This window comes from Dendrobates tinctorius, unplaced genomic scaffold (genome assembly GCF_039654945.1).
Source record: "Dendrobates tinctorius isolate UK_male_01 unplaced genomic scaffold, ASM3965494v1 ptg000104l, whole genome shotgun sequence".
NCBI classification, from domain to species: Eukaryota; Metazoa; Chordata; class Amphibia; order Anura; family Dendrobatidae; genus Dendrobates; species Dendrobates tinctorius.
In genome coordinates this window covers 15,652,669-15,679,605 of record NW_027361772.1, presented here as the reverse complement: position 1 = coordinate 15,679,605, position 26,937 = coordinate 15,652,669, and the positions used below count along the sequence as shown (strand labels likewise).

At 47.3% G+C, this 26,937-nt stretch overlaps 2 protein-coding genes across 8 annotated transcripts in view; one reads left to right on the top strand and one right to left on the bottom strand.

Annotated features, from left to right (window-relative positions):
• The window catches only part of ASH2L (ASH2 like, histone lysine methyltransferase complex subunit), a 90,976-nt gene that overhangs the window by 6,225 nt on the left and 57,814 nt on the right, over positions 1–26,937 (top strand). For all 7 annotated transcript variants that reach the window (XR_012234689.1, XR_012234686.1, XR_012234688.1 and 4 more), the window contains exons 5-13: positions 10,985–11,079; positions 11,477–11,572; positions 14,874–14,969; positions 15,193–15,268; positions 23,843–23,933; positions 24,701–24,918; positions 25,111–25,278; positions 25,790–25,983; positions 26,067–26,159. Coding sequence is in view for 3 of the 7 variants with exons in the window: in XM_073588808.1 (XP_073444909.1) it covers positions 10,985–11,079; positions 11,477–11,572; positions 14,874–14,969; positions 15,193–15,268; positions 23,843–23,933; positions 24,701–24,918; positions 25,111–25,278; positions 25,790–25,983; positions 26,067–26,159 (1,127 nt within the window). In the remaining 4 variants the exon portion in view is untranslated. The remainder of the gene's footprint in view (positions 1–10,984; positions 11,080–11,476; positions 11,573–14,873; positions 14,970–15,192; positions 15,269–23,842; positions 23,934–24,700; positions 24,919–25,110; positions 25,279–25,789; positions 25,984–26,066; positions 26,160–26,937) is intronic.
• Positions 292–8,270, bottom strand: LOC141100372 (endogenous retrovirus group PABLB member 1 Env polyprotein-like). Its single transcript, XM_073588811.1, has 2 exons — positions 2,934–8,270; positions 292–2,327 (listed from the first exon to the last, which is right to left on the bottom strand). Exon 2 carries the CDS (start codon positions 1,983–1,985, stop codon positions 873–875), a length of 1,113 nt encoding a protein of 370 aa, XP_073444912.1. The 5' UTR covers positions 1,986–2,327; positions 2,934–8,270; the 3' UTR covers positions 292–872.

The window sequence follows — 26,937 nt, the reverse complement described above, 5'->3', positions numbered from 1 at the left end:
GGGTTCTACTCCAATCTATTTGTAGTCCCCAAAAAAGGAGGCAGCGTACGGCCCATACTGGACCTGAAACAACTCAACAAATATGTACGGGTTCGTCATTTCCGCATGGAGTCCCTTTGGTCCATCATTGCGTCCATGGAGCAGGGAGAATTTCTCGCCTCCATAGACATACAGGACGCATACCTGTGTCGGGGTCGTAAACGACAATGAATCCTCATTCACCAGTCATTCCAAATCATTGTGCGAGCACAAAACATCTGGTACCGATTAAGAATGACTCAGACACGCAGCTGATTCAGTCTTAGCTAATGTCCTGCATCCACACCTGTCAGGAGCAGTACAACAACTGGCTTTTATTTACAAATACACAATACTATATGGAGTGTTAGGGGAAGGCGTGCACTAGGCGGGGTTTATGCAGTATACATCTAGTGTCCAGTCTCTCTCTGATTCGTCAAACGTCTCCCGATGGTTACTCTTTCTTCACATTCCTGAGTTATCTTTTTTTAGGAGAAATGAAACTTAGGAGAAATGAAACTTAACTTAACTCTTTAGACACTGAATTTAAGTGAAAGTGAACACTGGCAGCCATCTTTAATACAGTTACATTTGCATTAGCAAGCAATTAGGAAAAACTTATTGTTTCACAGTATAAAAATATAAAAGTTATATAAGAAAATATATTTTCACCTTGACAATCCCCCCTAAACACTAAGTTTTTCCCTTAATGAAAGATCCTTCGAGACTGTCCATGTGATGGGAAAAGGGGAGGTGGATTTCTTCATCCAGACACCTCAGAAGCTCTCCCCTAGCGAGAGGCCTCCAGGCAGCTGAACCCTTCACTAACCTCACATGGAGTTCTCCCGCTGTCCCTAAACTAAGTCTCTTAACATCATCTGAGAATGGGGGGTTTTGTCTACTCTCTTGAGGGGAATATACTTAGGGATCTCCCCTAGATCAGTACCATCGTACTCTGGTGGGTCTACTTCTTGATTGAGGAAGGTGCCAGTCGGAGTTGCTTTGGCAATAACCTTTTTATACAAGGGAATAACACAACAAAGAGTTATTGATCCAATTACAAGGAGGGCAATCAGTACTATACAAGCTTGTTGAAGGAATCCCTTGAGTCCACCCAACCAGCCGGAAAAGAAAGATGTGTCTACTCCAGCATTAGTTTTCAATTCTGCTGCTAACCCAGTTATCTTTTTAAGGGCTATCATGGTTTTTCCATTCACTCCAGAGTTCTGAGGGATATAGGTACAACACTCCTCTCCCACCATCCCACAAACTCCTCCTTTCTCAGCTAATATCATATCAAGGGCTAGTCGATTTTGGAGTGTCATTCTAGTGTTAGGGCCCAATTCTTCAACTATACCTTGGAAGGCATCTTGGCTGAAATTGACAAACCTTTGTTCACTGTAATATATGTAATTGATCCATTCAACATTTTTATTAATCTGCACCTGTGGGATTATAGAAGCAAAGCCAGCATAGATCTGGTTCTGGGCTTTAAATTGGTCAGGCACCCCCCTTGGCACTCCAATAGCATCAATATATACTAGTGGATCTTCTTCATAACTCATATGGAGCTGATCGAGGCTTCTCCTTTTCCTGGTAGGTTCATCAGGTATCTTTGGATCCCAGGGTAGAATCTTGAACTGCATAGCTAGTTTAACAAGGGTGCATTGGCCTGTCCAGGCATTTGGCAACCTAGGACGGAGCTTACCATCTCCACATAACCAATAAATGTCATACATATATTGTGTATGTTTGATTAACAAGTCAGTATCCAGAGAACTATTCTCTTTGCAGAAACCTGTCTCGAAGATCCCTACTGGTGTACCTGTGGTGTCGTGGGAATTATAGCAGGTGTAATTGTCAACTAATACAGTTACTTCTCCTGGGACCTTTAGTTTGGGTTCCTTATGAATTAGTGGGACGTAATCTGGGCAATCAGTGGGCTTCAAACCTTTCAACAAATTCATGACACAGGCAGTGGTGTTTAGGTATGCTCTGAGTATTCAACTGGTCATTCGGAATAACAAAGGTAGCTGGAGTCAAACGACCCAGAGTACAAGCACCTTTTACCCCTACTGGCAACCATTTATATGCATTGTCTCCACATACCCAGAACATGTCACTAGGTAGGTCCCATAGGGCTGAATGTTGTAATACCAGTCTATGAACTAAATCTATGAACGCAGATACATTCTGAAGCATACACCAATTTGGAAGTTGTCCTAAAGGGCTACAATACCCTACATCGGGATTTCCACAGGTGGGAGTTCCTTTCTCATATCCAGATAACTCGTTGCAAGGTATATTACCTGAAATATTAAAACAAGTTTCATTATTGCCCTGGGGAAATAAATTGGAATACTCCCAGGACGTATTATGCAACCTTCTTTCTAGCAGTATTGGTTTGAAGGCATCAGTAGAGTGGGAAGTTACATTAAAACTAACTTGTAGGCCATACATTGGAATTTGCCCCAGGTAGGTTAATCGAGTTCTATTCCTGGGTACCCAAGACCCCCTTTATATGCCAGATATTGAAGGTATGTGTTACTTCCTGAAAGATTACCCTGCCACCAAGGGTATCCTACCTATCCCACAATAGGTATACCAACAGTTGTGTTCCATAACTTCACATTATTTGTGGCATTATTAGCAAGTGTATCAGAACTGGTCCAGGCAAATAATTCCTCGGGTGGCACAGGAATAACAAGGAACGGAATACTAGTGGCCGATATTGGTGAATGTGTGCAGATCCAGCAATCTGCTGGAGATTGAGTGTCTTTTTGACCTATCATTCAGTATTTTTTTCATGATGTTGTAGAAACTTATTATTCAAGGACATTGGAGAATTTAGATTGTCCCACGCAGCTACCATTATTACAGAAAATGCAACAAAACCAAACCAAAACATTATGCACTCTTATGCTTTGTTAATTCCTGTGGCTAGTTTGCAATGCGATGCGTGGATCCAGGTTGGTCGTCCTTCCAACTTAACAGAAGTAGGCGTTGTCAGGAGTACTTGGTAAGGTCCTTGATATCGGGGTTCAAGGGTCTTTCTGGAGTGTTTCTTGACATATACGTAATCACCAGGTTGTAGACAGTGAGTTCCTTCCACACTATCTGGATCTGGAATGGAAGAGAAAACTAGAGAATGCATTTGAGTTAAATGCTTTTGCAACTGGATTACATAACTTGTCAAATTATCCACATTGAGTGTTAAGACCTGTGGGTAGTACAACCCTGTGTTTGGTGGTCTTCCAAACAGTATCTCGAAGGGTGACAGTTTAGTTTTCCCCGTGGGTGTGTACCTTACTGAGAATAATGTTAATGGGAGACACTCTGGCCATGGTTTATGGGTCTGCTCCATGGTTTTCTGTATTTTCAATTTTAGTGTCCCGTTCATTCTCTCTACCTTCCCTGAACTCTGTGGGTGGTAGGGTGTATGAAATGCTTGTTCTACACCTATCATTTGCATTACATTTTGCATTACCTCAGCAGTAAAGTGTGTACCTCTGTCTGATTCAATTGTTTCAGGGACACCGAATCGTGGTACTAGTTCCATCACCAGTTTCTTTGCAGTAGCTCGAGCTGTAGCCGTTTTCACCAGGTAGGCCTCTGGCCACCCAGAGAAGAGATCTACACATACTAGGATATTTGCATACACTCCTACCTTGGTAGCTGTATGTCGTCAATCTGCCGTCTCTGAAACGGGTAGAGAGGCCTAGGTGTCGCTTTCTTAGGGACTTTTACTGTTTTACCTGGGTTGTGCTGTGCACAGATGAGGCATGATTGTACAAGTTTCGCGGCTGCGTAACTGAAACCAGGAGCGATCCAGAAGGCATCTACCATGGCACACATGTGACTTTTTGAGGTGTGATTGGGGCCATGTGCTGCTTGCGCCATGATTGGGAACAGGGACTTTGGTGGGCACATTTTATCCTTATTCTCCCATACTCCATTTGAGTTCAGCTCAGCTCCCAGTCTCCCTCGGTGTACCTTCTCTGTTTGGGCAGCCTTTTGCTGGAGGGATTTCAGGACATCTAGACCCAATGTGGCTGGAATACGCTGACTCCCCGCCACTGTCCACTGCTCTCTCTAGGCCGCCTTGTGCTATTTTAGCAGCCTCGTTCGCCCTTCTATTGCCCTCTACCTCCACGGAGTCACCTTTGTGTGTGCTTTTACCTTGACAATGCCAACCTGGACTGGTAACATCAATGCCTCCATCAATTGTTTCACCAGCTCTGCATTTTTAATGGGCTTCGAATCTGTGAAAATATTAGCGACTTTACCTGCAGCGGCTCTACACGCCTCAGTGAGTGCCTTCAACTCTGCCTCCTGCGCCGACATGTGAGGAGAGAGTGGTTCCGCTCGGATTACCTCATGTGAGGATACTACTGCATATCCAGTGTAGAATCGTCCATCCTGGTGGTATCTGGGGCCATCTACAAAAAAGAAACTCAAAGTCTGCATTAGGAACAGGTTTTTCATGAATGTGTGCAAACCCAACTGTCTCCTGACTCATCAGTTCTATGCAGACATGTTCATGCGTCATGTCAAAGTATCCTTCCTCACTTGCTAATACGGTCACCAATTCCCCCTTTTCTGAATCCACAGGCAGGAGGGTGGCTGGATTCAGAACGTTACATCTTTTGAGGAGTGACATACTCAGGAATTAGTAGAGCACACTCAAGTTGGAGCTATCTGGCCATAGACAGATGTTTTGGTTGAACTTGTAGGAGTATGGCATGGATGTCATGTGGGGAATAGATTGTCAAAAGAAACGTCAGTGTCATCTCACATGCCTTCCCTATTACGTCTCCACTTTTTTCCTTGTGCTCCAGCATACATGACAGGTCGTTTTATTGTCCTTGTTTGCTCAATTTCTTTAGCTACCTTAAGGAGGTCTTTTGGATCTACATGTCTCCATTCAGGTCTGGCTGTCTGTACTGCGTCTCGTAAGTCTTTGTTCATACCGTCAATGAATGCATCCACCAGTATTCTAACATCAAGTGGATTTATGCAAATGTACCCCATGTCTGCCCATTTCAGCTGTAACCGTCCAAGGTATATCTCTACTCTCTCTCCTCTTTGCTGTGTCACATTAGTCAGGAGTACAGACTGCTCTGATTGTTCCACTGCAGCCCATTGTCTTAGTGACTCACAGTACGTCTCCCCAGATCGTGCAGATTTATCATCCATGCCCCAAGCCTGATTCTTTGTCACATCTGTGTGTCTTAATTATATGATCTAGTGCGTCACCTGCCTTTAAACTCACCAACCTCTCTAAGTCTGCCCAGGTACACTTATATGTCTGCTGTACTTCCTTTATGTGTCTGTAAAACGGGAATGGTTGGTCTTCAGGGGCAGGCAGCTGCTTCAGCAAAGCTAGCTGATCAGAGGGGCTCCAGGGATAATACACCTGTATCTTTCTTATTCTAGTCACACTTCTAGGTCCTGATGGGGTTGGCCGTCTGATGTCTACTGTCAGCTTACTCCTCAAGGGCCAATGTCCCACTACCCACTATCCACACTATTATGTCAGCTTCTTATGATCTTGTCTGGATAGGATTTAGTGCAATTCTCTTAGGTCAGTAGCACAGGTCACACTAGTAGCTATTCAGTCTGGGTTTGTCTGAGTCTGACCACAGTGTTTACAAGTCCATCTGTTTTGTCTGGGTCTCTGGTTACACTTTGTCAATCAAACATTCATAATACACCTTCCACACTGCTGCACATTCTCAAGCATCATTTATTCACTTGCTATTTTCTTCCCTTGTCTGTGCCTTTTTGTACATCCAAACATTCACACTCTGGTATTTTTGCCTTTTTCAATATTTGTCCCACTTGTTTTACTGCTTCCTTCCTTCTCTGTCTCTTGTAATTTGACACAATTTGCTATACAAATCAATCACACAACTAGAAGCAGGTTCAAACACATTAATGACCAAGCAATCACTTACAATTCCCTTCTAAATTAGGCACCATATCTTACTTTTAACTTCCAATCTTCAATTAAGTACTGTTGCTTTAAAATGCACAAATCTTTCAGCGTGTACCTTACGGATAGAATTACAGAGAATTTTGAGCACAGCTCACACTCAGCAGAGATAAGAGCGAAGGGAGAAGAAAAACTGCGCAGCTCCATCCTTCCCCCCTCCCGTCAGAATGCAGCGTCGTCCTTCACAGAATTCTGTAGTTCTTTAGACTTATCAAAATCAATTTCTACAAAGAAACTCAAAATCACGGGATTTCACTGTAAGGGCAGATAACTGTATAATGAGATTAACCATGCCTTGCCCTTTTTCTGGCCAAATGCATTCAGGAAACTTTACAATGTAATGCCACATATAACACGAACTATATCATTACTCAATTCATTCAGTCTCAGATGTAGATTTGAAATATCTATAACGCATCTGTCCGGGATTCCACCACAACTAGAAAGGTCACAAATCTCTTGACACAAAAATGATGTGTGATGATTCATTCATACGTGCTCATTCACTGATTTTTTTTTTTTTTTTTTTTTTTTTTTTTTTTTTTTTTACTCAATTACTCATCTCTCATCTTATTCAGAGGTTCTCATAGACATATATACAAGGATTCACACAGCCTGCCTATCTTGCACTTTGGATTTGATTAATACTTTTTCCAGGTTCTTTGCTGCACTACTTCCATATCTATCCTCAATTATATCACATAACCGATTTCCTTCTTCAGGTATCTTTCCCTGACTGTTCCCCATCAATCTCTTTCCATCCTTCATTCTTCAAGCCTCGCGCAACTCGCAGATGAGCTTGTGCTTGTTCTAACAATCCTTTATCTTTCAACATGCCTCGTTTGTTCTCTATGAGATTATGCCACATAGCCGGCTGTAATCTCCCTGACGAGGGCAATCCTACATGCTTATACAATCTCTCAACATTCTTGACTGCCTTCTTGCCTTCCCGTGACGCTACTATTGCCTTGACCTCCACAGCATCCTCATCTAACTTGTGGGGCACAGACTTCTTCTGCTTTAAGATACGCAGCATGACTCTTACAGAATACTATGGTTCTCTGCAGAAAAACCACTGGTAGCGATATCAACACTGATGTTCCACAGTACGGAGCCTCACGTTCGACGTACTAGGAAAAGAGCCTCGCGCTCAATATTTCCTTTCCCTAACCTTGAACAGCAGTGATTAACAGATTATCCTGCCACGATATTCCAACAGTCGGGAGGCGGTCTCCTAGTGAGAGCCCTCCACAGAAATACAGGTGGTCCCTTCTCGGGACGTCTTAATTACCTAGCTGGTACAATATCACAGAGGCTGCGTCTCCTATCCCTTCCTCTAGGTTGCCCCACAATCTGCAACTAGCTCAATTTATCACTCCACTTCACTACTAGACAATAGTCACGGGTAGGGTGGTTGAATGGAGTACAATGACCAGTGGAGGAGGTGTGGTGTACACGAGGACGCGCAGAATGCAACGTCTCTCAGTTGCTGGTTCAGAGCGTGGCACAGGATCGCACTCGGTCTCACCACTCGACCGGTCACCCCTCAGACCCAAGGAGACCACAGACAAACCAATAACGGCTGAGACACTAGCAAGTGTGACACATACAGTGTATATGATCTCACTTACCGTGTTTTGGAGGGTGATCAGTCCTCGAGGTCAGCCACTACAGGTATCATCCACAGACATCCAAGCATGGGTCCAGAGGAGCCTCGGATCACTGTCCACGCCCCACGTTGGGCGCCAAATTGTCGGGGTCGTAAACGACAATGAATCCTCATTCACCAGTCATTCCAAATCATTGTGCGAGCGCAAAACATCTGGTACCGATTAAGAATGACTCAGACACGCAGCTGATTCAGTCTTAGCTAATGTCCTGCATCCACACCTGTCAGGAGCAGTACAACAACTGGCTTTTATTTACAAATACACAATACTATATGGAGTGTTAGGGGAAGGCGTGCACTAGGCGGGGTTTATGCAGTATACATCTAGTGTCCAGTCTCTCTCTGATTCGTCAAACGTCTCCCGATGGTTACTCTTTCTTCACATTCCTGAGTTATCTTTTTTTAGGAGAAATGAAACTTAGGAGAAATGAAACTTAACTTAACTCTTTAGACACTGAATTTAAGTGAAAGTGAACACTGGCAGCCATCTTTAATACAGTTACATTTGCATTAGCAAGCAATTAGGAAAAACTTATTGTTTCACAGTATAAAAATATAAAAGTTATATAAGAAAATATATTTTCACCTTGACACCTGCACATACCGATTGCTCCCGCCCATCAGAGATTTCTCAGGTTCGCTATCGACCAGGATCACTACCAGTTCGTGGCTCTCCCGTTCGGACTCGCCACGGCTCCCAGGACGTTTACTAAAATCATGGCAGCCACCATGGACGTTCTACACTCCAGAGGCATAGTAGTCGTTCCATACCTGGACGACCTTCTTATCAAGGCTCCCACCTTCAAGGACTGCGAGGTCAGCGTCTCAATCAACACTCTGAGTCGCCTGGGCTGGCTAGTCAACTTGCAAAAGTCATCGACTACCTCGAGTCAGTCTTTGACATTCCTGGGGATGCTATTCGACACCTCCAGGGGTCTGGTGCTCCTTCTCGGGGACAAGGCAATGGCTCTCCATCTGGGAGTTCACATACTCCTCCGCAATTCCCCCCCCCCCCCCCCCCCCGATCTCTCCGGTTTGCCATGAGAGTCCTCGGCAGGATGGCAGCAGCAATGGAGGCGGTACCAGTTGCCCAGTTTCACCTCAGACCCCCTTCAACTAGCCATCCTCAAGTCCTGGGACAGGAATCCTTTCTCCCTCGACAGGGAGTTCTGGCTAACATCGGCAACCAGGAGGTCCCTACACTGGTGGCTCAAGCCAACCTCGCTTGCAAGGGGAAAATCCTTTCTCTCGGGTCAATGGAAGGTTCTGACCACCGACGCAAGCCTGACAGGTTGGGGTGCGGTGCACCTACATCACAGGGCACAAGGCAAGTGGTCAACACTGGAAGCGACTATGCCCATCAACGTTCTGGAGATTCGGACCATCTTCCTGGCACTGAGAGCCTTCCATCACTTGCTGGCAGCCTCTCATATCAGAATACAGTCGGACAATGCCACGGCGGTGGCATATGTGAATCACCAAGGCGGAACCCGCAGTACCCAGGCGATGAGGGAAGTGGCACATATCCACCACTGGGCAGAAGACACGAGGTCGGTACTCTCTGCGGTCCACATTCCGGGTTTGGACAACTGGGAAGCAGACTTCCTCAGCAGACAAGGAATGGACTCCGGGGGGGGGGGGGGGAGTGGACCGTCCCGATCTTCTTTCACAAGTCCCGTTCTACCACCAGAACTCGGGCTCTCAGTTTGACGGCGTGGCCCTTGAGGCCTGGGTTCTAACCCAGGCAGAGCTCTCACCGGACGTCATTAAGACCATGATGAGGGCACGGAAGCCAGCCTCCGCCAAGATTTATTACCGTACCTGGAGAGCTTTCTTTACCTGGTGCGAATCTCACGGCCAGATTCCACTCCCTTTATTCCCTCCCAAAGGTACTTGGTTTTTTTCAATCGGGCCTGGACGCCAGGCTATCCCTAGGCTCGCTTAAGAGCCAGGTGTCAGCGCTCTCAGTGCTTTTCCAGAGGCGCATTGCTAACTAGCCGCAAGTAAGGACTTTTCTCCAAGGAGTTTCCCAATTAGTTCCCCCCCTTACAAGCGTCCACTGGAAACGTGAGACCTCAACCTGGTCCTGACAGCATTGCAAGCACCACCTTTCGAACCCCTTAAGGAAGTCCCACTCCGCATTCTATCATAGAAGGTGGTTTTTCTGGTGGCAATCACCTCGCTACGCAGGGTGTCTGAATTGTCAGCATTCTCCTGCAGACCGCCCTTCCTAGCCTTTCACCAGGACAAGGTGATTCTCCGTACAGTCCCATCCTTTCTTCCGAAGGTTGTGTCCAACTTCCACCTCAATGAGGAAATTTCACTGCCATCCCTTTGCCCGGTTCCGGTTCATAGAGTGGAGAAGGCGCTGCATACGCTTGACCTCGTCAGGGCATTGCGTATATACGTGTCTAGGACTGCGCCCTTCTGGAAGTCTGATTCCTTTTTCCTTCTTCAGGAAGGCGTTTGCAAGGATCTGCCGGCTTCCAAAGCTACCCTTGCCAGGTGGATCAAGTCCACCATACAAGAGGCTTACCGCCTTAACAATTCTCCCCTTCCGGCCAGTATCACGGCACACTCTACGCGGGCGGTAGGGGCCTCCTGGGCCATTCGGCACCAGGCTTCGGCACAACAGATGTGTAAGGCGTCCACTTGGACTAGCCTACACACGTTTGCGAAACACCACAGAGTTCATACCCAGTCCTCAGCGGACGCGAGCCTGGGTAGATGGGTTCTGCAGGCGGCGGTGCTCCTAGTTTAGGGGCCTGTCAGCACAATATTCGTCCATTGCTTCCCACCCAGGGACTGCTTTGGGACGTCCCATGGTTCTGTGTCCCCCAATGAGGCGACAGAGTAAAGGAGATTTTTGTGTACTCACTGTAAAATCTCTTAGCCTCTAATTGGGGGACACAGCTCCCACCCTGTTGCCCTTATGGGCCGTTGTTATGGTTGAGTTCTCATATTGTTCTTTGAGTTCGTACATAGTGGCCTTATAACAGGCATGGTTATGTTGATTCTGTTATGTTCCTCCTAATTCTTTTGCACAAAACTGGAGAAGGCTGACGCCGTCCAGGGGTGTATACTGCAGAGGAGGAGCCATAGTTAATCTTTTTCAGATTATGCATAGTGTCGCCTCCTAGTGGACAGCAGCATAACACCCATGGTTCTGTGTCCCCAATTAGAGGCTAAGAGAAAGAGATTTTACGGTGAGTACACAAAAATCTCCTTTTTTTGGTATAGGTCTTTAACATTAGATTGTTAGAGGTCTTAATATCTAATTTTACTGAAACTTTGTTTTGTAGACTTGAAGGAAATGTGTCTTACCACTTTGGCCAACTTAACATGGCATTCCCGAAACCAGGATGAACACCCTAAAACTATGTTTTCCAAAGACAAGGTGACGTTGGCATTTCCTGTTCCCTGTGCCCTCGTATATCTCCTCATATAAGTGCAGGGGTCACATCTACGAAGAATATTACAATGAGGCTGGTTTATTTTGGGTGTTAATATTTTTACTGATCCCTTTCAATGATCACCTTGTGTGCTGAAGTATCCAATGCGACTGTCCCCTCCCTCTTTTTTTTTTTTTTTTTGATTTAGGAACATAATAAACATTATTATCAAATTAGACGTAAAGCTAAATTCTTACCATAGAGCAGTGAAATATGGGAGTTCAGATAAACCTCAAAAAGAGCGGGGGAAATGGAGAAGATTTATAGCTGGAAAATCTGTAGCAGATGATGAAAGAAAACTATTTATAAACTTAATTGTGACTTGTTTCCTGTCTCCTATAGGACATTATACCTTTCATTGATAAGTATTGGGAGAGTCTGACTACTCGACAACGGCCAGGAAAGATGACCTGGCCAAACAGTATTGTGAAGACTATGGTACGTGTCAACAGTGGAGTAAAAAGGGGATCTGTTGTGCGCCTAAAGCCACCTCATACATGCAACCTATGGTTCAGGCAATCAGACGGTCACCACCTTCCTTGCCCAGGTCTCCCATAGACAGGGGCGCTTAGCCAGCTGAAAACTCCCATTGTTCTCTTTGATAGAGCCACTGTCTGACATGTGAAATTGGAAATGCCCGATCCTTAACTCCCCCTGACAATCATCTGTCCAGAGTGCTCACACTATCTGCCAAATCCGTCAATATCGGCAGGTTCGGCTAACGTTAGTCCACTGTGTATGAGGGCTTAAGGCTGGGACTACACGACTACCTTGGCCGCACAGTATGTCTCATTGCATGTTGCATCATAATTAACCCCTTTCTGGCATCGGATGGAATAGTATGTCCGATGGCAGCACCCCTGCTTTTATTTGGGCTCCGGCGGTGAGCCTGCATCAAAGCTGGAACATGTCTGCTGTTTTGAACAGTTGACATGTCCCCGCAATAGGCGCTGGTGGAATTGCGATCCACCCACGATCCACCAAAACTCTTGACTGCGACATTTAACAAGTGCTCCTAGCCATCCAGCCGGAAATGCGCTGACCCCTGTGCATCGGCATAACAGCCAGAGGTCTCCTTGAGACCTCTATGGTTGTTGATGCCGGATTGATATGATCGCCACCCTGTGGTCGGCGCTCATAGCAATGCAGTAATTTTACTACATACAGGCGATCTGAGCATCGTCTGTATGTAGCAGAGGCGATCAAGCTATGGCAGCTTCTAGCCTTCCATGGAGGCTATTGAAGCATGCCAAAGGTTAAGCGAAAAAAAAGTAGTTTTAAAAATATAAAAAAAAAAAAAAAGTTCAAGTCACCCCCCCCCCCCCCCTTCGCCTCATTCAAAATGAAGCAATAAAAAACAAATCACACACATTAGGTATCGCCCCATTCAGAATTGCCCGACCTATCAATAAAAAAAGGTTTAACCTGATAGCTAAACAGCGTAGTGAGAAAGAAAATCGAAACTCCTGAATTACGTTTTTTTGGTCACGGCGACAAATTAAAATGCAATAACAGGCGAATGTATCTGCACAATGGTGGCATCATTAAAAACATCAGCTCGGCACGCAAAAAATAAGCACTCGCCCAACCCGAGATCACGAAAAATGAAGACGCTATGGGTCTCGGAACATAGCACAATTTTTTTTTTTAAGCAAACTTTGGAACTTTTTTCACCACTTACATAAAAAAAGAACCTAGACATGTTTGGTTTCTATGAACTCGTAATGACCTGGAGAATCAATTGAATGTCAGTTTTAGCATTTAGTGAACCTAGCAAAAAAGCCAAAACAAGAAACAAGTGTGGGATTGCGCTTTTTTTTTATTGCAATTTTACCGCACTTGGAATTTTTTGCCCGTTTTCGCGTACACAACATGGTAAAACCAATGGTGTCGTTCATAAGTACAACTTGTCCTGCAAAAAATAAGCCCTCACATGGCCATATTGACTGGAAAGTAAAAGAGTTATGGCTCTGGGAAGAAGGGAAGCAAAAAACAAAAATGCAAAACAGAAAAAAGCTCCGGTCATTAAGGGGTTAAAGTGAACGCCTTCAGATCACAACCCGAATCGTGATCACAAGAAATCAAAGCCTGCTGTGTTATATACCGTATTTTCCGCTTTGTAAGACGCACTTTTTTTTCCCCAAAATTTAGGGGGAAAACAGGGGTGCGTCTTACAAAGCGGACATGCCTTACCTAGGCTGTGATCGGGGGCGTGTGGCGATTGCTGGCCGCTGCTGCGGGTGTGTCCGGTGCCGCGTTGTGTGCCCGTCGATGCCCGGGGCTCTGCCAACATTGTGCGACAGGCCAGAGCCTCGGCATTTCCTCAGTTCCCTGTGTGCGGTAAAAAGATGGCCGCCGGCGCGTGCGCAGATGGGATCTCGGGACCCAGTTCTCGAGAGATGAGATTTGAAATCTCATCTCTCGAGAGGTGGGTCCCGAGATCCCATCTGCGCACGCGCCGGCGGCCATTTTCCCTGGGTTCCCTGTGTGCGCGCGGTGGTGCCTGCAAAAAAATGGCCGCCGCGCGTGCGCAGATGGGATCTCGGGACCCAGCTCTCGAGAGATGAGATTTCAGATCTCATCTCTCGAGAACTGGTCCCGAGATCCCATCTGCGCACGCGCCGGCGGCCATTTTTTTTTTTTACCGGCACTTCAGCGCACATATACAGGGAACCAAGGAAATGCTGGGGCTCTGGTCTGTCGAACAATGTCGGCAGAGCCCCGGGCATCGATGGGCACACAACGCCGCACCGGAGCACCCGCAGCACCGGCCTCCAACCGCCGGACAAGTGGAGAAACCTGACACCAGCACAAGACTCTGCAGCAGCAACAGCACACATCGGAGCCCCCCCTCATCCCTGAATGCGGCCTGCAGCATCACTCCACGCCTGCCTCCTCCAGCAGCGAGCCTGGGACCCCTCTACACCGCAGCCACCAACCCCGGTAAGCAATAAGATGCAAGGATTATAAGAGGCACCACCATTTTATTAAAAAATATTTTTTTCTTATTTTTCTCCTCAAAAATTGTGGTGCGTCTTATAATCCGGAGCGTCTTATAAAGCGAAAAATACGGTATATGACTTGTATATCGTTGTTGCACTTAGGCCTGTTTCACACATCAGTTTTTGTGTTCAGTCAAAATCCGCTAAAATGGCGGATAGCGGATCCGTTCCTGAACTGACCACAACGTTTGTCACCGTTAACGGATCCGTGGAAGGAAGAATTTTAAAGGAACCGCTGCCTGGGGGGGGGGAGAGAGAGATTGATTTTCCAGCCGGCAGAACAGAGTTTAGGGTTAAATTTCCGGCTGAGTGAAGTCTTTCAGCCATGCGCAGTGAGAAGTGCGGATCCTGCCGCCCGAAAAAACGTTGCATGGTCCATTCGGTCATGTCGGCGGACGTCAAAATTTTGGCGGATCTGCAAAAAAACGGATGGCCATCCGTCCAAGATCTGCCGGTAATGCAACTCAATGGGGAAAAAAACGGATCCGCCAAAAAAAATGGCGGATCCGGGTTTTTTGCAAAACGGCGGATTTTGACTGATGGACAAAAACTGATGTGTGAAACAGGCCTAAGTTGTGACAATCGCTCTCAATCTAGTTTGACGTAACATCGCAATACAGCGACCAAAGGCGTGTTGTAGCCAATCACTAACTTGCCCAGTGTATGTGGACAATTGGCCTTTTATGTGTAGATTTATATAATATAGTTTTTATTCTGTGACTTTTTTAAAATTTCAGACTAAAGAACGGGACGTGTTTTTAGTAAAGGAGCATCCAGATCCAGGGAGCAAGGATCCAGAGGAGGATTATCCAAAATTTGGCCTGCTCGACCAGGTGACTATGGTTACAAAGCTGACATTTTCCCTCATTTAGCTCCATAAAGCAGACCGTAGACCGGCTTCTCATGTCCCCGTCACAGCCATCTTTTTGTCGCCGCAGCTTCTCTATATCTGCCGATCATCTGTGGTTTTACACTTCGAACAGTAGAGTCGCTGTCCTTATGCATTAAAAACACATTTGCCACATATGGTGCTATAGTGAACTCTCTTTGTTCTAGGACTTGGCGAATGTAGGGCCGGCTTATGATAACCAGCGGCAGAGCAACGCAGTGTCCGGTGGAGGTGGCTTAAATGGTGAGCGATATCTCTTTGTACTGCTTGTATTTAGGTGACATAATATTTAAGAGTTAAGAGCTCTATAAAAGCTTCATTGTTATTCTGAATGTGTTTATATAATATAAAAGTTTAATTTCTCCTTTGCCTCATTGGGGGACACAGGACCATGGATGTATGATGCTGACACTAAGTAATACAAAGAAAGTTAGCTCCTCCTCTGCAGTATACACCTTCACACTGGCTCCCAGTGAACCAGTTCTTGCTTAGTGTCCGTACGAGGCACTCTGGTCTTCAGACCGTAGTTTTTTATTTTTGACATCTATTTACTTTTTACTACTTTTTCCAGACTGCGGCGACGGATCCTTTCAAGGGTCCGATCTTCCCAATCCCAACAACAGGCGGGAACATGGAGTATCGCCTCCATGTACCCCCTTCTGAAGCCAAGCTACAGCCCTGTCCCCATCCTAGGGGAGTGAACCCCTGGAATGTACAGAGGTATCCATGGCGTCCGTGCGGCCCCCAGTGGATCACCACTGATAGAACAGCGGTGATGGAAGGAGGCGGACGGTCCCTCTCAACCTCCCAGACAAGGGGATGGTGGATGGAGGGCTCCTTGCACCGTCCACGTGGCATCGACAAAGTCTAAACTCTGCGCCCATGTGGCTCCCTCTCCATCGCCTGTGATGTACAGCGGCGTTGGCGGAAATGCGGATGGTACTTCCCCTCTTCTCTGACCTTAGAGTGGGTATATGGCATCACCGTCCACGCTGTAGCCTGATCATCCACGGCGGCTCCATGCTGGGACGCGCACCGCTGGTAAGGGAAGTCGGCGATGGGCTCATGCAGCAGGGTTTTCGGCGCTCCCATGCAGCGTCCCCCTCCCCCGGGGCAACTCTCCCGCCGGCCGTAGAAATTTAGGCCCTGGCTTGGGCCTATTCATGGAGCAATCCATGAAGCTCCACCCACTTGATATTGCAGCCGTGGCCCCTCCCCCCGATCTGGCTCTTCTAGCTCACTGCAAGACTTTGCTGCCTCTGCAACTCCCTCGGCCATCTTGGTCCACCCGGCCAGTTTGCACAGGGGTGACGGCTTTGCAGGACGTGACACGGCGCCAGGCAAGGATCTGCGGTGAGAATGTACCGGTGGCGTTTTTTAAAAGGGGCACAGCGGATCTGAGGAACAGGACCTGGATAAGAGCATGACCCTGCAGCAGACACATCAGTCCACATTGGCCCTTTTTGCGGTGGACCTTTGAATCTATGGATGCCACTGGACCCTGTGAATTACATAATGGTCTTAATGGCTCTTAACACTCTAGTAGGCCCAGGTGATAAGAATGGACACTTTTTGCGCAGGAGCCCGCCGCCGCTACCGAAACAAGTGTTTCTAGCCCCCCTGAGCAGGCTTCGTTGCCGTTGCAGTTCATGGCGCCACTGACCAAAGCAATACAGTCCCTTCTCTATCGGCCAGGACGGTCGCCAACCGCTTGGGAGGGTTCATCCACTCTAGATTACACAGGACGATGGATCCCTTAAGGGCTCCGCTCTCCCCAAACCTACAACAGGCGGGAACGCGGAGTGTCGCCTCGACGTACCCCCTCATGCTGCCCAGTGTGGCTAGCCCCCCTGAATGGGATTTCCATGCATTCCATGGTTGAGGCAATTGAATCCCTCTCGGGATAGGAGCGTTCCCATGACTGTTGTAGATGGTTCATCCCCTACACGGGAGCAGTCTACAAGAACTGCACATGCGTCTACAAAACGGATCCGTAGTATGTCATCCGTTGGCGTCCGTGAGTGCAGTCTGTCGCTCTCCCGCACCTGGGATCTGTAGCGATCAAAGTTCCGAGTATGAATAGGATGTTTCCTTGAATCTGGTCTCGCCAGAGCTTCAGTAACCATGTCAACCAGTCTTTGGAGGTTGACGAGGACTCCGGTTCTGCTCTGGATCATGCAGTGTCCCTTTAAGAGGACTAAACGCCCGTATAGATCTTATGCCTTTCTCCTGGACTTTCGTGCTAGTTACTTGGTACAGGGAGCGACCGGATAAATCCTTCACTGGTTGGAAGCCTCTTGAAGTGACACATCCCTTCCTGCTGATCTGCGGTGAGATCCTCTTTTTAGACAAAGTGTTCTGCTGCACAACTTTGCAGAACTACGATGACGTACAGCTGAGTTGGTATATACTGTACCTCTAGCATTCCCTGCAGAGTACAAACTACTCCGCTCCGTGACACCTGTGATCCCAAATGATGCTGATGACCCCTAGTACACTCAGGAGCCCTCAACTGTCACTGAGTCCAGTGTACCTAGTCCCCTTAAGTGGGCTTTGTCACTGTCAGGCTGTGTGCACACGCTGCGGATTAGGTGCGGATTCATCCGCGCGGATTTTGTAAAATCCGCAGGTCAAAATACCTGCGGATTGTTCTGCGGTTTTGCCCTGCGGTTTTTCATCTCAATAGCGGAGATGGCAAACCGCAGGGGAATGTCAATTCTTTCTGCGGATTGAAAACCGCAGATAATCCGCGCGGAAAATTCTGCACCGTCTGCACTGCGGTTTTTGATTCCCATAGGGAATCATGGTACTGTACACCGCAGCAAAATCCGCAGCGTGTGCACACAGCCTCACAATCCATGGCCTCTCTGGCCAAAGCAATTGAATCCCTCTGAAGATTGGGCAGCTCCCATGACTGAGGTAGATGGTTCCTTTCATATAAGGGCGTCGTCGGCTAGCAGGGGCTGCAAGCATTCTAGAAACGTGCAGGCGTCTAGAAAACAGTCAGTGAGCTATCATGTGCCTTGGCATCTGCAAGCACCGCTCCTTACTCTCTCACCAGAGGTGTGTAGTGAACATGATTCTGTGTATTATTCGGAGGGTTACTTGATCTGGTTTTGACAGTTTTCCGGAAAACAGTGGTTTCAATTATTGAGGCAATCAACCAGTCTCTGTAGGTTCACAAGAACTCTGGTTCTGCTCCGGATCACAGTGTCCTTCAAGACTACTAAACTCCCTCATGGTACATTTGCATTCACCTGGACGGTAGCGTCCGGATAAGCCACTCAATCAGCAGAAACCTCCTGAAGCGCGGTATTCTTTTTCAGGCAACAGGCGTGCACTTGGATTGTCGCCTCCATGTATCCACCCCTGCTACGTGGGATGCCAAGCCTGAGCTGATTTTTTACGGGCAACTGGTCCCTTAAAGGGCCCCGATCTCCCCACACCATCAACAGACGAGCACAGTGTCGCCTCTATGTATCCTCTTCTGCAGCCAGGACATTTCTGGACAACTAACCTTGTCCACCTGGGGGCTTGAACGCCGTGAATGTACAGAGGCACCCTCCTTTTGGCATCCGCAGTCCCCACTGCATCACCACTGTTTAGCGGATGATGCAAGGTGGCGGACGGTCCCTCTCCACCTCCATGTTAAAGGGATGGTGGATCGAGGGTTCATCACCTTAACTCTGCACTGTTCAAAGACAGCAGCGACAGCAAGAGAGGGTTTATCCTGACCTGTTGGATACAACTGCACATTCCACCACCCGGCAACTTATCTGGGTACGTGTAAAAAAAAAAGGATCTGAAGGAAGGAAGTTTGAGCCAAATCTCCTGTAGTAGACCCTCCAGTATCCCAACTGGGAACAGTAACCTTCTCCCGAAGGCAGCACAACTAGCCAACTAGCCAATCAATTCTCTTGAGTGAGACTATGGGTCCACTCCCCTTTGGATGCGACTAGTTACGCGGCGCTGTCAGCAGCGAATGCCATTACAATCAGAAGGGCATTATGGCTCAGAAAATGGAAAGCGGACTCTGCATCCAAAACAGTCTCCAACTTATCTCCCTTACCAGAGTGGTCGGTTATTCGGTGAGAAGTTGGAACCAATCCAGGCTGGCCCTCTACTTCCTCCCAATCAAGGGTGTTCCCCACGCCGGAACAAAGGACCGCTCCTGGACCTCAAATTTCTAACAAGTTTATTAAGATCCGTCTTTTTTGGATGGAATTCCTCCGTTTGGTTATTACCTCAACGGGAAAAGGTGAAGTTTCTCACATCCATCGTCATTCGGGATGCTCACCTCCACATTCCAATTTTGTTTCCCCTCACCAAAGATTTCTGCGCTTCGCCATTCGCTAACAGCATTTTCAGTTCAGTCCTTTGCCCTTCGGTCTTGCTACCGCTCCCATAGAGTTTACACAAGGGTCATGGCAGCTGTCATGTCCATCTTGCACTCCCTGGGCCTGGTCGTCCTGTCCTATCTGGACGATTTTCTAGTCAAGGGACCGTACTTCCAGAACTGTGCTGAGTCTTTATGTATCACTTGCGATACCCTGTCTTGCCTGGGCTGGCTGTTAAGCCTAAGAAAGTCTTCCCCACTTCCAGCCCAGCGGTTATGCTTTATGAGGATCTTCCTGGACACCTCCAGAGGGTTGGTACTTCTCCCTCGAGACAAGGCCTTGGTCCTCCAGCAGGAAGCTTGCGCCGTGTCCCTCGTCCCCTCATTCCATCCGAGTTGCTATGAGGGTTCTGGAAAAAAATGGTGGCGGCAATGGAAGCAGTCCCCTTCGCACCGCTTGTCTGCGGGTCGGACTTGCTCTCAGCTAGTGGACTTAAGCTCCTTCCTCAACTAGAGGGGAGATTTTTTTTTTTTTTTTTATTTTTTTTTCCCAGTTTAATTTTAGTAGTGCCTACCAATGGCCAGTCTTTACCACACTACTCAAGGCCGCCGGCTAACTCTGGCTCCCAGACTCCCGATCATCGTTCTAGAGATCCGAGCGATGACTAACCCTACAGCAGCTCCACTTCTGGCGGGGGGCCCCCCCCCCATCCGAATTTTGGTGATCTCAGCAGGGCTTATCCCAGGAGTGGGAAACGGGGCTACAGACTTCCTCAGGCAAGTGGGAACTTCATCCAGAAGTCTTCCAACAAATCTGTCTTCCTTAGGGCACTCGGATGTAGATCTCATGGCTTACAGATTGAACGCCAAAGTACTCGAGTTCTGACCCAGGCGGGACTCTTACAAAGAGTTGTGAGCGACTATTGCTGTATGGCTTCCTCAGCACACATTTTGCCTGGGGCAGGGATCACGGATACCTCCCCCTTTTTTCCTTCAAAACAATCTGGATTCAGGCCTGGTGCTCAGTTCGCTGAAAATCCAGATTTGCCTTATCGGCTTTATTGCAATAAATCTGCAAGTAAGGTCTTTCACGCAGGGAATATCTCGTGATACTTCCCTATCGCATACTGCTGGATTTTTGAGACCTTAACTGGTCCTGGGGGTCTTACAGGAGACTCCTTTTTGATCCGGACTGACCTTATGGTCATGGAAGGTCACACTTTTTTTTTTTTTTCTTTTGTGGTCATGTCATTCAGGCGACTTTTCAGAGGGCTCGCTGTGTCTTTCCGACATCTTTCCTTATTTCCATCAAAGCAAGGTTGTCCTCAGGCTGTTCTCGCCCCTTGTTGCCAGTGTGGTATCGGACTTCCACAAAGTGGAACAGGTTCTCCATACTGTGGACGAAGTGTGAGCTCTCAGAAGGTACTTATCGAGGACGGCATCCTTCTGAAGGTCGGACGCTTTATTCAGGCTTCCTGATGGTCACAGGAAGGGTTTAGCCGCTTTATCGACTATGATCGCCAGGTAGATTCGTTTCTCCTTCCGGGAGTCCTACGTCAGAGGCCAGCCTATCCCAACAGGGATCGGGGCACGCTCGACTAGGTCGATAGGGAATTCTTGGGCCATTAGGCACCAGTCTGCACACATTCTTGAAGCACGATCATATTCACATACAGACTTCCGCAGATGTGAGTCTTGACAGGCGGACTGATCTGTTACATTGTCCCCACCCAGGGACTGCTTTGGGACGTCCCATGGTCTGTGTTCCCCAATGATGCGGTACATCGTGTGGAGTAGGCTCTTCACACTCTGGATCTTGTGAGAACTCTCAGAAGGTATGTTTCACGGACGGCAACATTTTGTCAGACGGACACGCTGTTTGTGCTCCCGAGGGCCACAGGAAGGGACTAGCCTCTTCAAAGTTGACAATAGCCAGGTGGATTCGCTCGGCTATTCAGGAATCTTACCGTGTCAGAGGCAAGCCTATCCCAGCGGGGATCAAGGCACACTACACTCGGTCGGTGGGCGCTTCTTGGGCCATTCGGCACCAGATGTCGGTGGAACAGGTTTGCAAAGCAGTGACCTGGTCCAGCCTGCACACATTCTTGAATCTTTACAATGCCCACATTCAGGCCTCAGCAGATGCGGTCCTGGGCAGACGGATTCTGCAGACAGTGATAGCGAATCTTTAGACAGATGGTATGTGGTGTTTAATCTATTATTTTGCATTTCCGACCCAGGTTCTGCTTTAGGACGTCCCATGGTCCTGTGTCGCCCAATGAGGTGAAGGAGAAATAGGGATTTTTGTGTACTCACTGTAATATCCTTTTCTCCGAGCCAATCATTGGGGGACACAGCACCCACCCTGTTAATGGTTCTGTGCTTGTCCTGTAGATTGACATGTTAGACTTATATGTTTTTGTTGATCTTCTACTGCTTTTACATTGAACTGGTTCTCTGGTAACCAGCATGAGGGCCTATACTGCAGAGGAGGAGCTAACTTTCTTTGTATTACTTGGTGTCAGCCTGCTAGTGGCAGCATCATACACCCATGGTCTGTGTCCCCAATGATTGGCTCGGAGAAAAGTATTTTACGGTGCGTACACAAAAATCCCTCTTTCCTCCTTGCTGCTGGGATTTTAGTGCAGCAGCTGCACAAATTTTGGATGATTAACCACATATCTGCAGGTTAATAGCCATTTTTGATGTGACAGGCTCCCCTTTTAAAGAAGTTGTTAGGGACATAACGAATGACAACCTATCCCTAAGATCGCTTCTCAATATGAGATTAGTTGGGGGTCCAACGCCCGGTACTACTACTGATCAGCTGAAATCTATTCCAGCAATGACCAGATGCACGCTGTATACTGAGTAGAAAACCGCAGCAGCACAAATGGTGGTCCCTGCTGGGTACTGCACTTTATCTCCTCTTCACTTGAATTGGGATATAAACTGCGCTACTTGCCACTAGACACAAAACAATGTACAGGGGCTGTGGTGTTCCTCTCAGTACGTCACTTATTCCTGGTCGCTGTTGGAGAGTATTGAAGCACATCTGTGGGAGTGTCGGCAGCGATGAGGATCACATCATTAACCCTCGGGTGGGAGAGGGTCACTGGAATCCGGGATCCAAATTCCGACGCCGTCTCCAGACAGTGCAGAAGACAGCATCAACCTCTTACAAAAAGGGGGGGAGGCCACCTCTGGTGACCACAGTCTTCCTCTCAGCTTTCTCTGAGAGTGGTGAGGTGGGGAAAAGGCAAAGGACCGGCCACCAGGAGTCACCCTGAAACGCCCGTAATGGTCACAGGGGATTAGGTCCTGCCTGCAGGCCTGAGAGTGGGAGATGTGTGTGACACCACACTGCTCTGTCGCATAAATACGGGAAAACGGTGAGAAATTGCAACCTATTACCCTTAAAAGAAGAACCTGAAAGACAAAGGGAAAAGGTTAATAAACACAAACAGGGAACCTGAAAAGTAGCAGCTCCAGGTCTGCCTCCTACAGACACCTAGCTTAAGGTGAAGGGCTTTGTGCCTCTCGGTGGGTATATACTGCTGAGGGGGAGCTATTTTTCTTTTTTGCGAAGTGTCCCGCCTCCTAGCGACAGCAGCATACACCCATGGTTACCTGTGTCACCCAATGAAGGCTCCAAGAAAGAGAGATTTTATGGTGAGTACCAAAAATCCCTCTTTTTTTTTTTTTTTTTCATGCACAGCGGCACTCCTGCCGACTATCTGTGCAGTGATGCGGTTACCCTGCACAGTGGATATGCAATCACCGTTGTTCAGGAAAAGACTACAAAGTTGACACCACAACTGGGGCACCTTCATTCTGCAGGCCAGTAACGCTAACGCTCCCTGGGGTTAGACTAATATGGTCATGAAGTAATAATCATTGTGAGGGCGGCACTAAGCTTCTTCCTTTTACACTGTCGTAGCATCCGCCACTCGCTACGTACAGACTTGTATACTGGGACGGTTAATCCCTATGCACGTGGTGACTACATTGTTTGCTATACGCAGTCAGAATGTTTTGTTTGAGGTGACCCTCTGGTTTTACTTCATTATGCTTCATTCATGTATCTGACAGAAGTGCCATCAAAGACCGTGCATCTCTTCCATCATCTGCGATGGTTGCAACCTTTCTCAGACAATTTGTGGTCCAATATACTATATCCTTGCTCCTGAAATGTATATCACTGCTCATGTCGAAATCATCGGACAATCTGAGAGAATTTGTATCAGGACTACTGCTTCACCGTATGCATCTAGGGGTAGCCTGAGAGGCCCGGGAATCCGCCGCACTGGGGCTGAGCTGATTGGGTACGCAGATACAGGGGCCAGGTACACGCACATTGAGCATTTTTGATGTAAAAACGAGACTGGCAGAATTTAACCCTGCCTCTCCAGCAGAACATGGGTGTAATATAGAGAGGCTATGCCAGATATCATCTTCATATTGCTTCTGTCTGTACTCAGGAGCCGCAGCGGCCAGCTCTGCGAAAGGTAGAGGTGCCAAGCGCAAGCAGCAGGATAGCAGTTCTTCCAATGCAACCAAAAGAACCAGAAGGTAATGGGCTCGTACAGGAAGTGGCCACGTAATATATTTTTTATGTTGTCCATGTCTAGCAGATGTTGGGAAGGGGGTAATGTAATAGTAATGTTTCTTAGACTAAGCTGTATAGGATACCGGCATTGTTCTGAACCAGGAGGAGTCCGTGGCTCACTACACCAGTGTAAGGTCTGACAATGGCTCTGAACACGTGTGGGTGTGACAGATACTAGGATAAAATCCTTAGAGCCACTAACAGCAGTCAGTTTACCACTGGCTAGGACAAGGCTTTGCCTCCCCAGACCATCAGATGTGCAGATTTTCATCTCTGACTCATCACTTAGGATCCCATTTCACATAGCGACGCACCAGCGATCCCGACAACGATGCGACCTGGTAAGGATCGTTGATGCGTTGTCACACAGCAACTATTTTGAACGATTCCAGCCTGCGTCCCTGAGTTCTGCGTCGCCGAGGTCGCTCGTCTGCGTCAAACACAGCGATGCATGCTGGCCAGCGGGACGCCGACGATGAAAAAATGGCCCAGGACATTCTAGCACGATCAGCGTTATCCAGCAGGGGGGAGGGCGGTCGCCGCTATGTGTCACATGTAGTAAGATCGCAGGCGAGATCGCTGTTGCGTCACAAAATCGGTGACGCATCAGCGATCTCGCTATGTGAGACGGGGCCTTTACTTTGGGCTTTCTGTGACGTGTAAGTGCAGCCTTATTTTTCTCAAACAACGTTCTATGCATGTGATTAACGTGCTGTAATTCCCTTTTCAGTGATCCACTGTTTGCGGCCCAGCGCCTGCCTCCTCACGGCTACCCGTTAGAGCACCCATTCAATAAGGATGGGTACAGATACATCCTGGCAGAACCTGACCCACATGCACCTGACCCCGAGAAACTTGAATTGGACTGTTGGGCTGGAAAACCTATTCCAGGAGACTTGTACAGAGCCTGCCTATACGAGAGGGTGCTGCTTGCCTTGCACGACCGAGGTGAGGAGGCTTCCTGTGCAATATCCATGTCATGTAATCAGACTATGACATATGTTTTTTGTCAGTTTTATTAATGTGACCATTTTATAGGTTTATTGTAAACTTTACCACCAACCAGCATGCTTTCCTTCTGTTATGTCATCGCGAAGTTATCAATGAATAATATATTTCTTTAATTTTTTTCTTTTTCAGCTCCCCAGTTAAAGATCTCTGATGATCGCCTTACTGTTTTGGGAGAGAAGGGATATTCCATGGTGCGGGCATCCCACGGCGTGAGGAAAGGAGCCTGGTATTTTGAGATTTTTATTGATGATATGCCACCAGATACTGCTGCCCGGCTCGGCTGGTCACAGGCTCTAGGTACGGTTTGTCTAGAAAAAGGAATAGATCTGGGGAAACATGCAGCATAAAGCCCTGCTATGTATAGCACAGGCAATTGGACGATTGCAGCTTCACGTCTCCTTAGGGGACTATTAAATAAAGTAAAAATTTAAAGTATAAAAAAAGAATACAAGTTCAAATCACACCCCTTTTGCCCTATTAGAGATAAAAAAAAAATACACATTTGGTATCGCTGCGTTCAGAAATGTCTGATCTAACAAAATATAAAGTAAATTAATGAGAAAAGGAAATAAAAGCTCAAAATGCCAGAATTAGATTGTTTTGCTTGCATCAATATTGCAATAAAATGCAATGACTGCGATCAAAGCACCACATATGTACCCCAAAATTGTATCAATAAAACATCAGCTCAGGGAGCAAAAAATAAGTCCTCACCCAGCCCCAGATCCCAAAAAATTAGAGCATTTCGGGTCTCGGAAAATGGTGACAAATGCAAATGCAGAAACCTTTTTTTTTTTTTTACGTGTAGGTAATCTCCAGGCTCCATTAGGTTATGACAAGTTCAGCTATTCCTGGCGCAGCAAGAAAGGAACCAGATTCCATCAGTCCATCGGGAAACACTATTCTGATTCCTATGGACAGGGCGACACGCTTGGGTTTTATATCAGCCTCCCAGACGAGACTGAGACTGCGCTGGCTCTGCCTGACACGTACAAAGACAAGGTGAGGAGAGACATTGCCTCCTGTGGTACGGGAAACGTATGTCCTTCATACCCTAACATCTGCTGATCTTTCTTCTCACTCAGGCCTTAATTAAATTCAAGAGTTATCTGTATTTTGAAGAAAAGGACTTTGTAGATAAAGCAGAGAAGAATTTGAAGCAAGCCCAAAGCAGTGAGGTGAGTCTTGCATCCTGGGTGTAAACTCCCCAATATCTTTACACGTTCGCTATAACGGGTTGTTTCTTCCTGACACACATCCTTTTGGCAATGAGCTTATGGCAAAGGGGACTTGTTGGCTTTCAAATGTCCCACTGAATCTAAAAGATTGACAGGCACGCTTTGCAATGGCTCACAACTGGTCCCTAATTCCCTCCCCCATCCTTCCCTTTACATAACAGAGAAGTAGTCAAAACTAGACTTACTTACAGTAGTGTTTCCAAACCAAGGCGCCTTTGTAACTCCCAACCCAAGGTGCTGCAAGACGCCAGATCAAAATTGTGGCAAGAGTGGAGGGAGCTAGGCAGTACACTGCACATGGCTTTCTGTATGGCCGCTGACTTATTAATTTACCTCAGCATGTTTGAAACTTGGAAACAATTGGACAAAGCAGTGGGGCTTCCAAGTAGACCTATTAGGTTTCCTGCATAGACCTCTTATAGGTGCTGTAAGATGGTGCTGGTGGCGCAATGTATACAGGGTGTGCATGTAATAAAAAAAAATATGGATTTATTTTCTCGTTCGCCTTATTGGGGGACACAGAGACCTTGGGTGTATGCTGCTGCCACTAGGAGGCTGACACTATGCACAAAAAAAGATAGCTCCTCCTCCGCAGTGTACACCCCACCGACCGGCAGAGAATTCCTCAGTTTAGCTTAGTGTCAGTAGGAGGTGGACACGGGTCTTTTATTAGACCCATATCTACCTCATCGTGCGTCGTTCCTGTTCAGGTTCCACG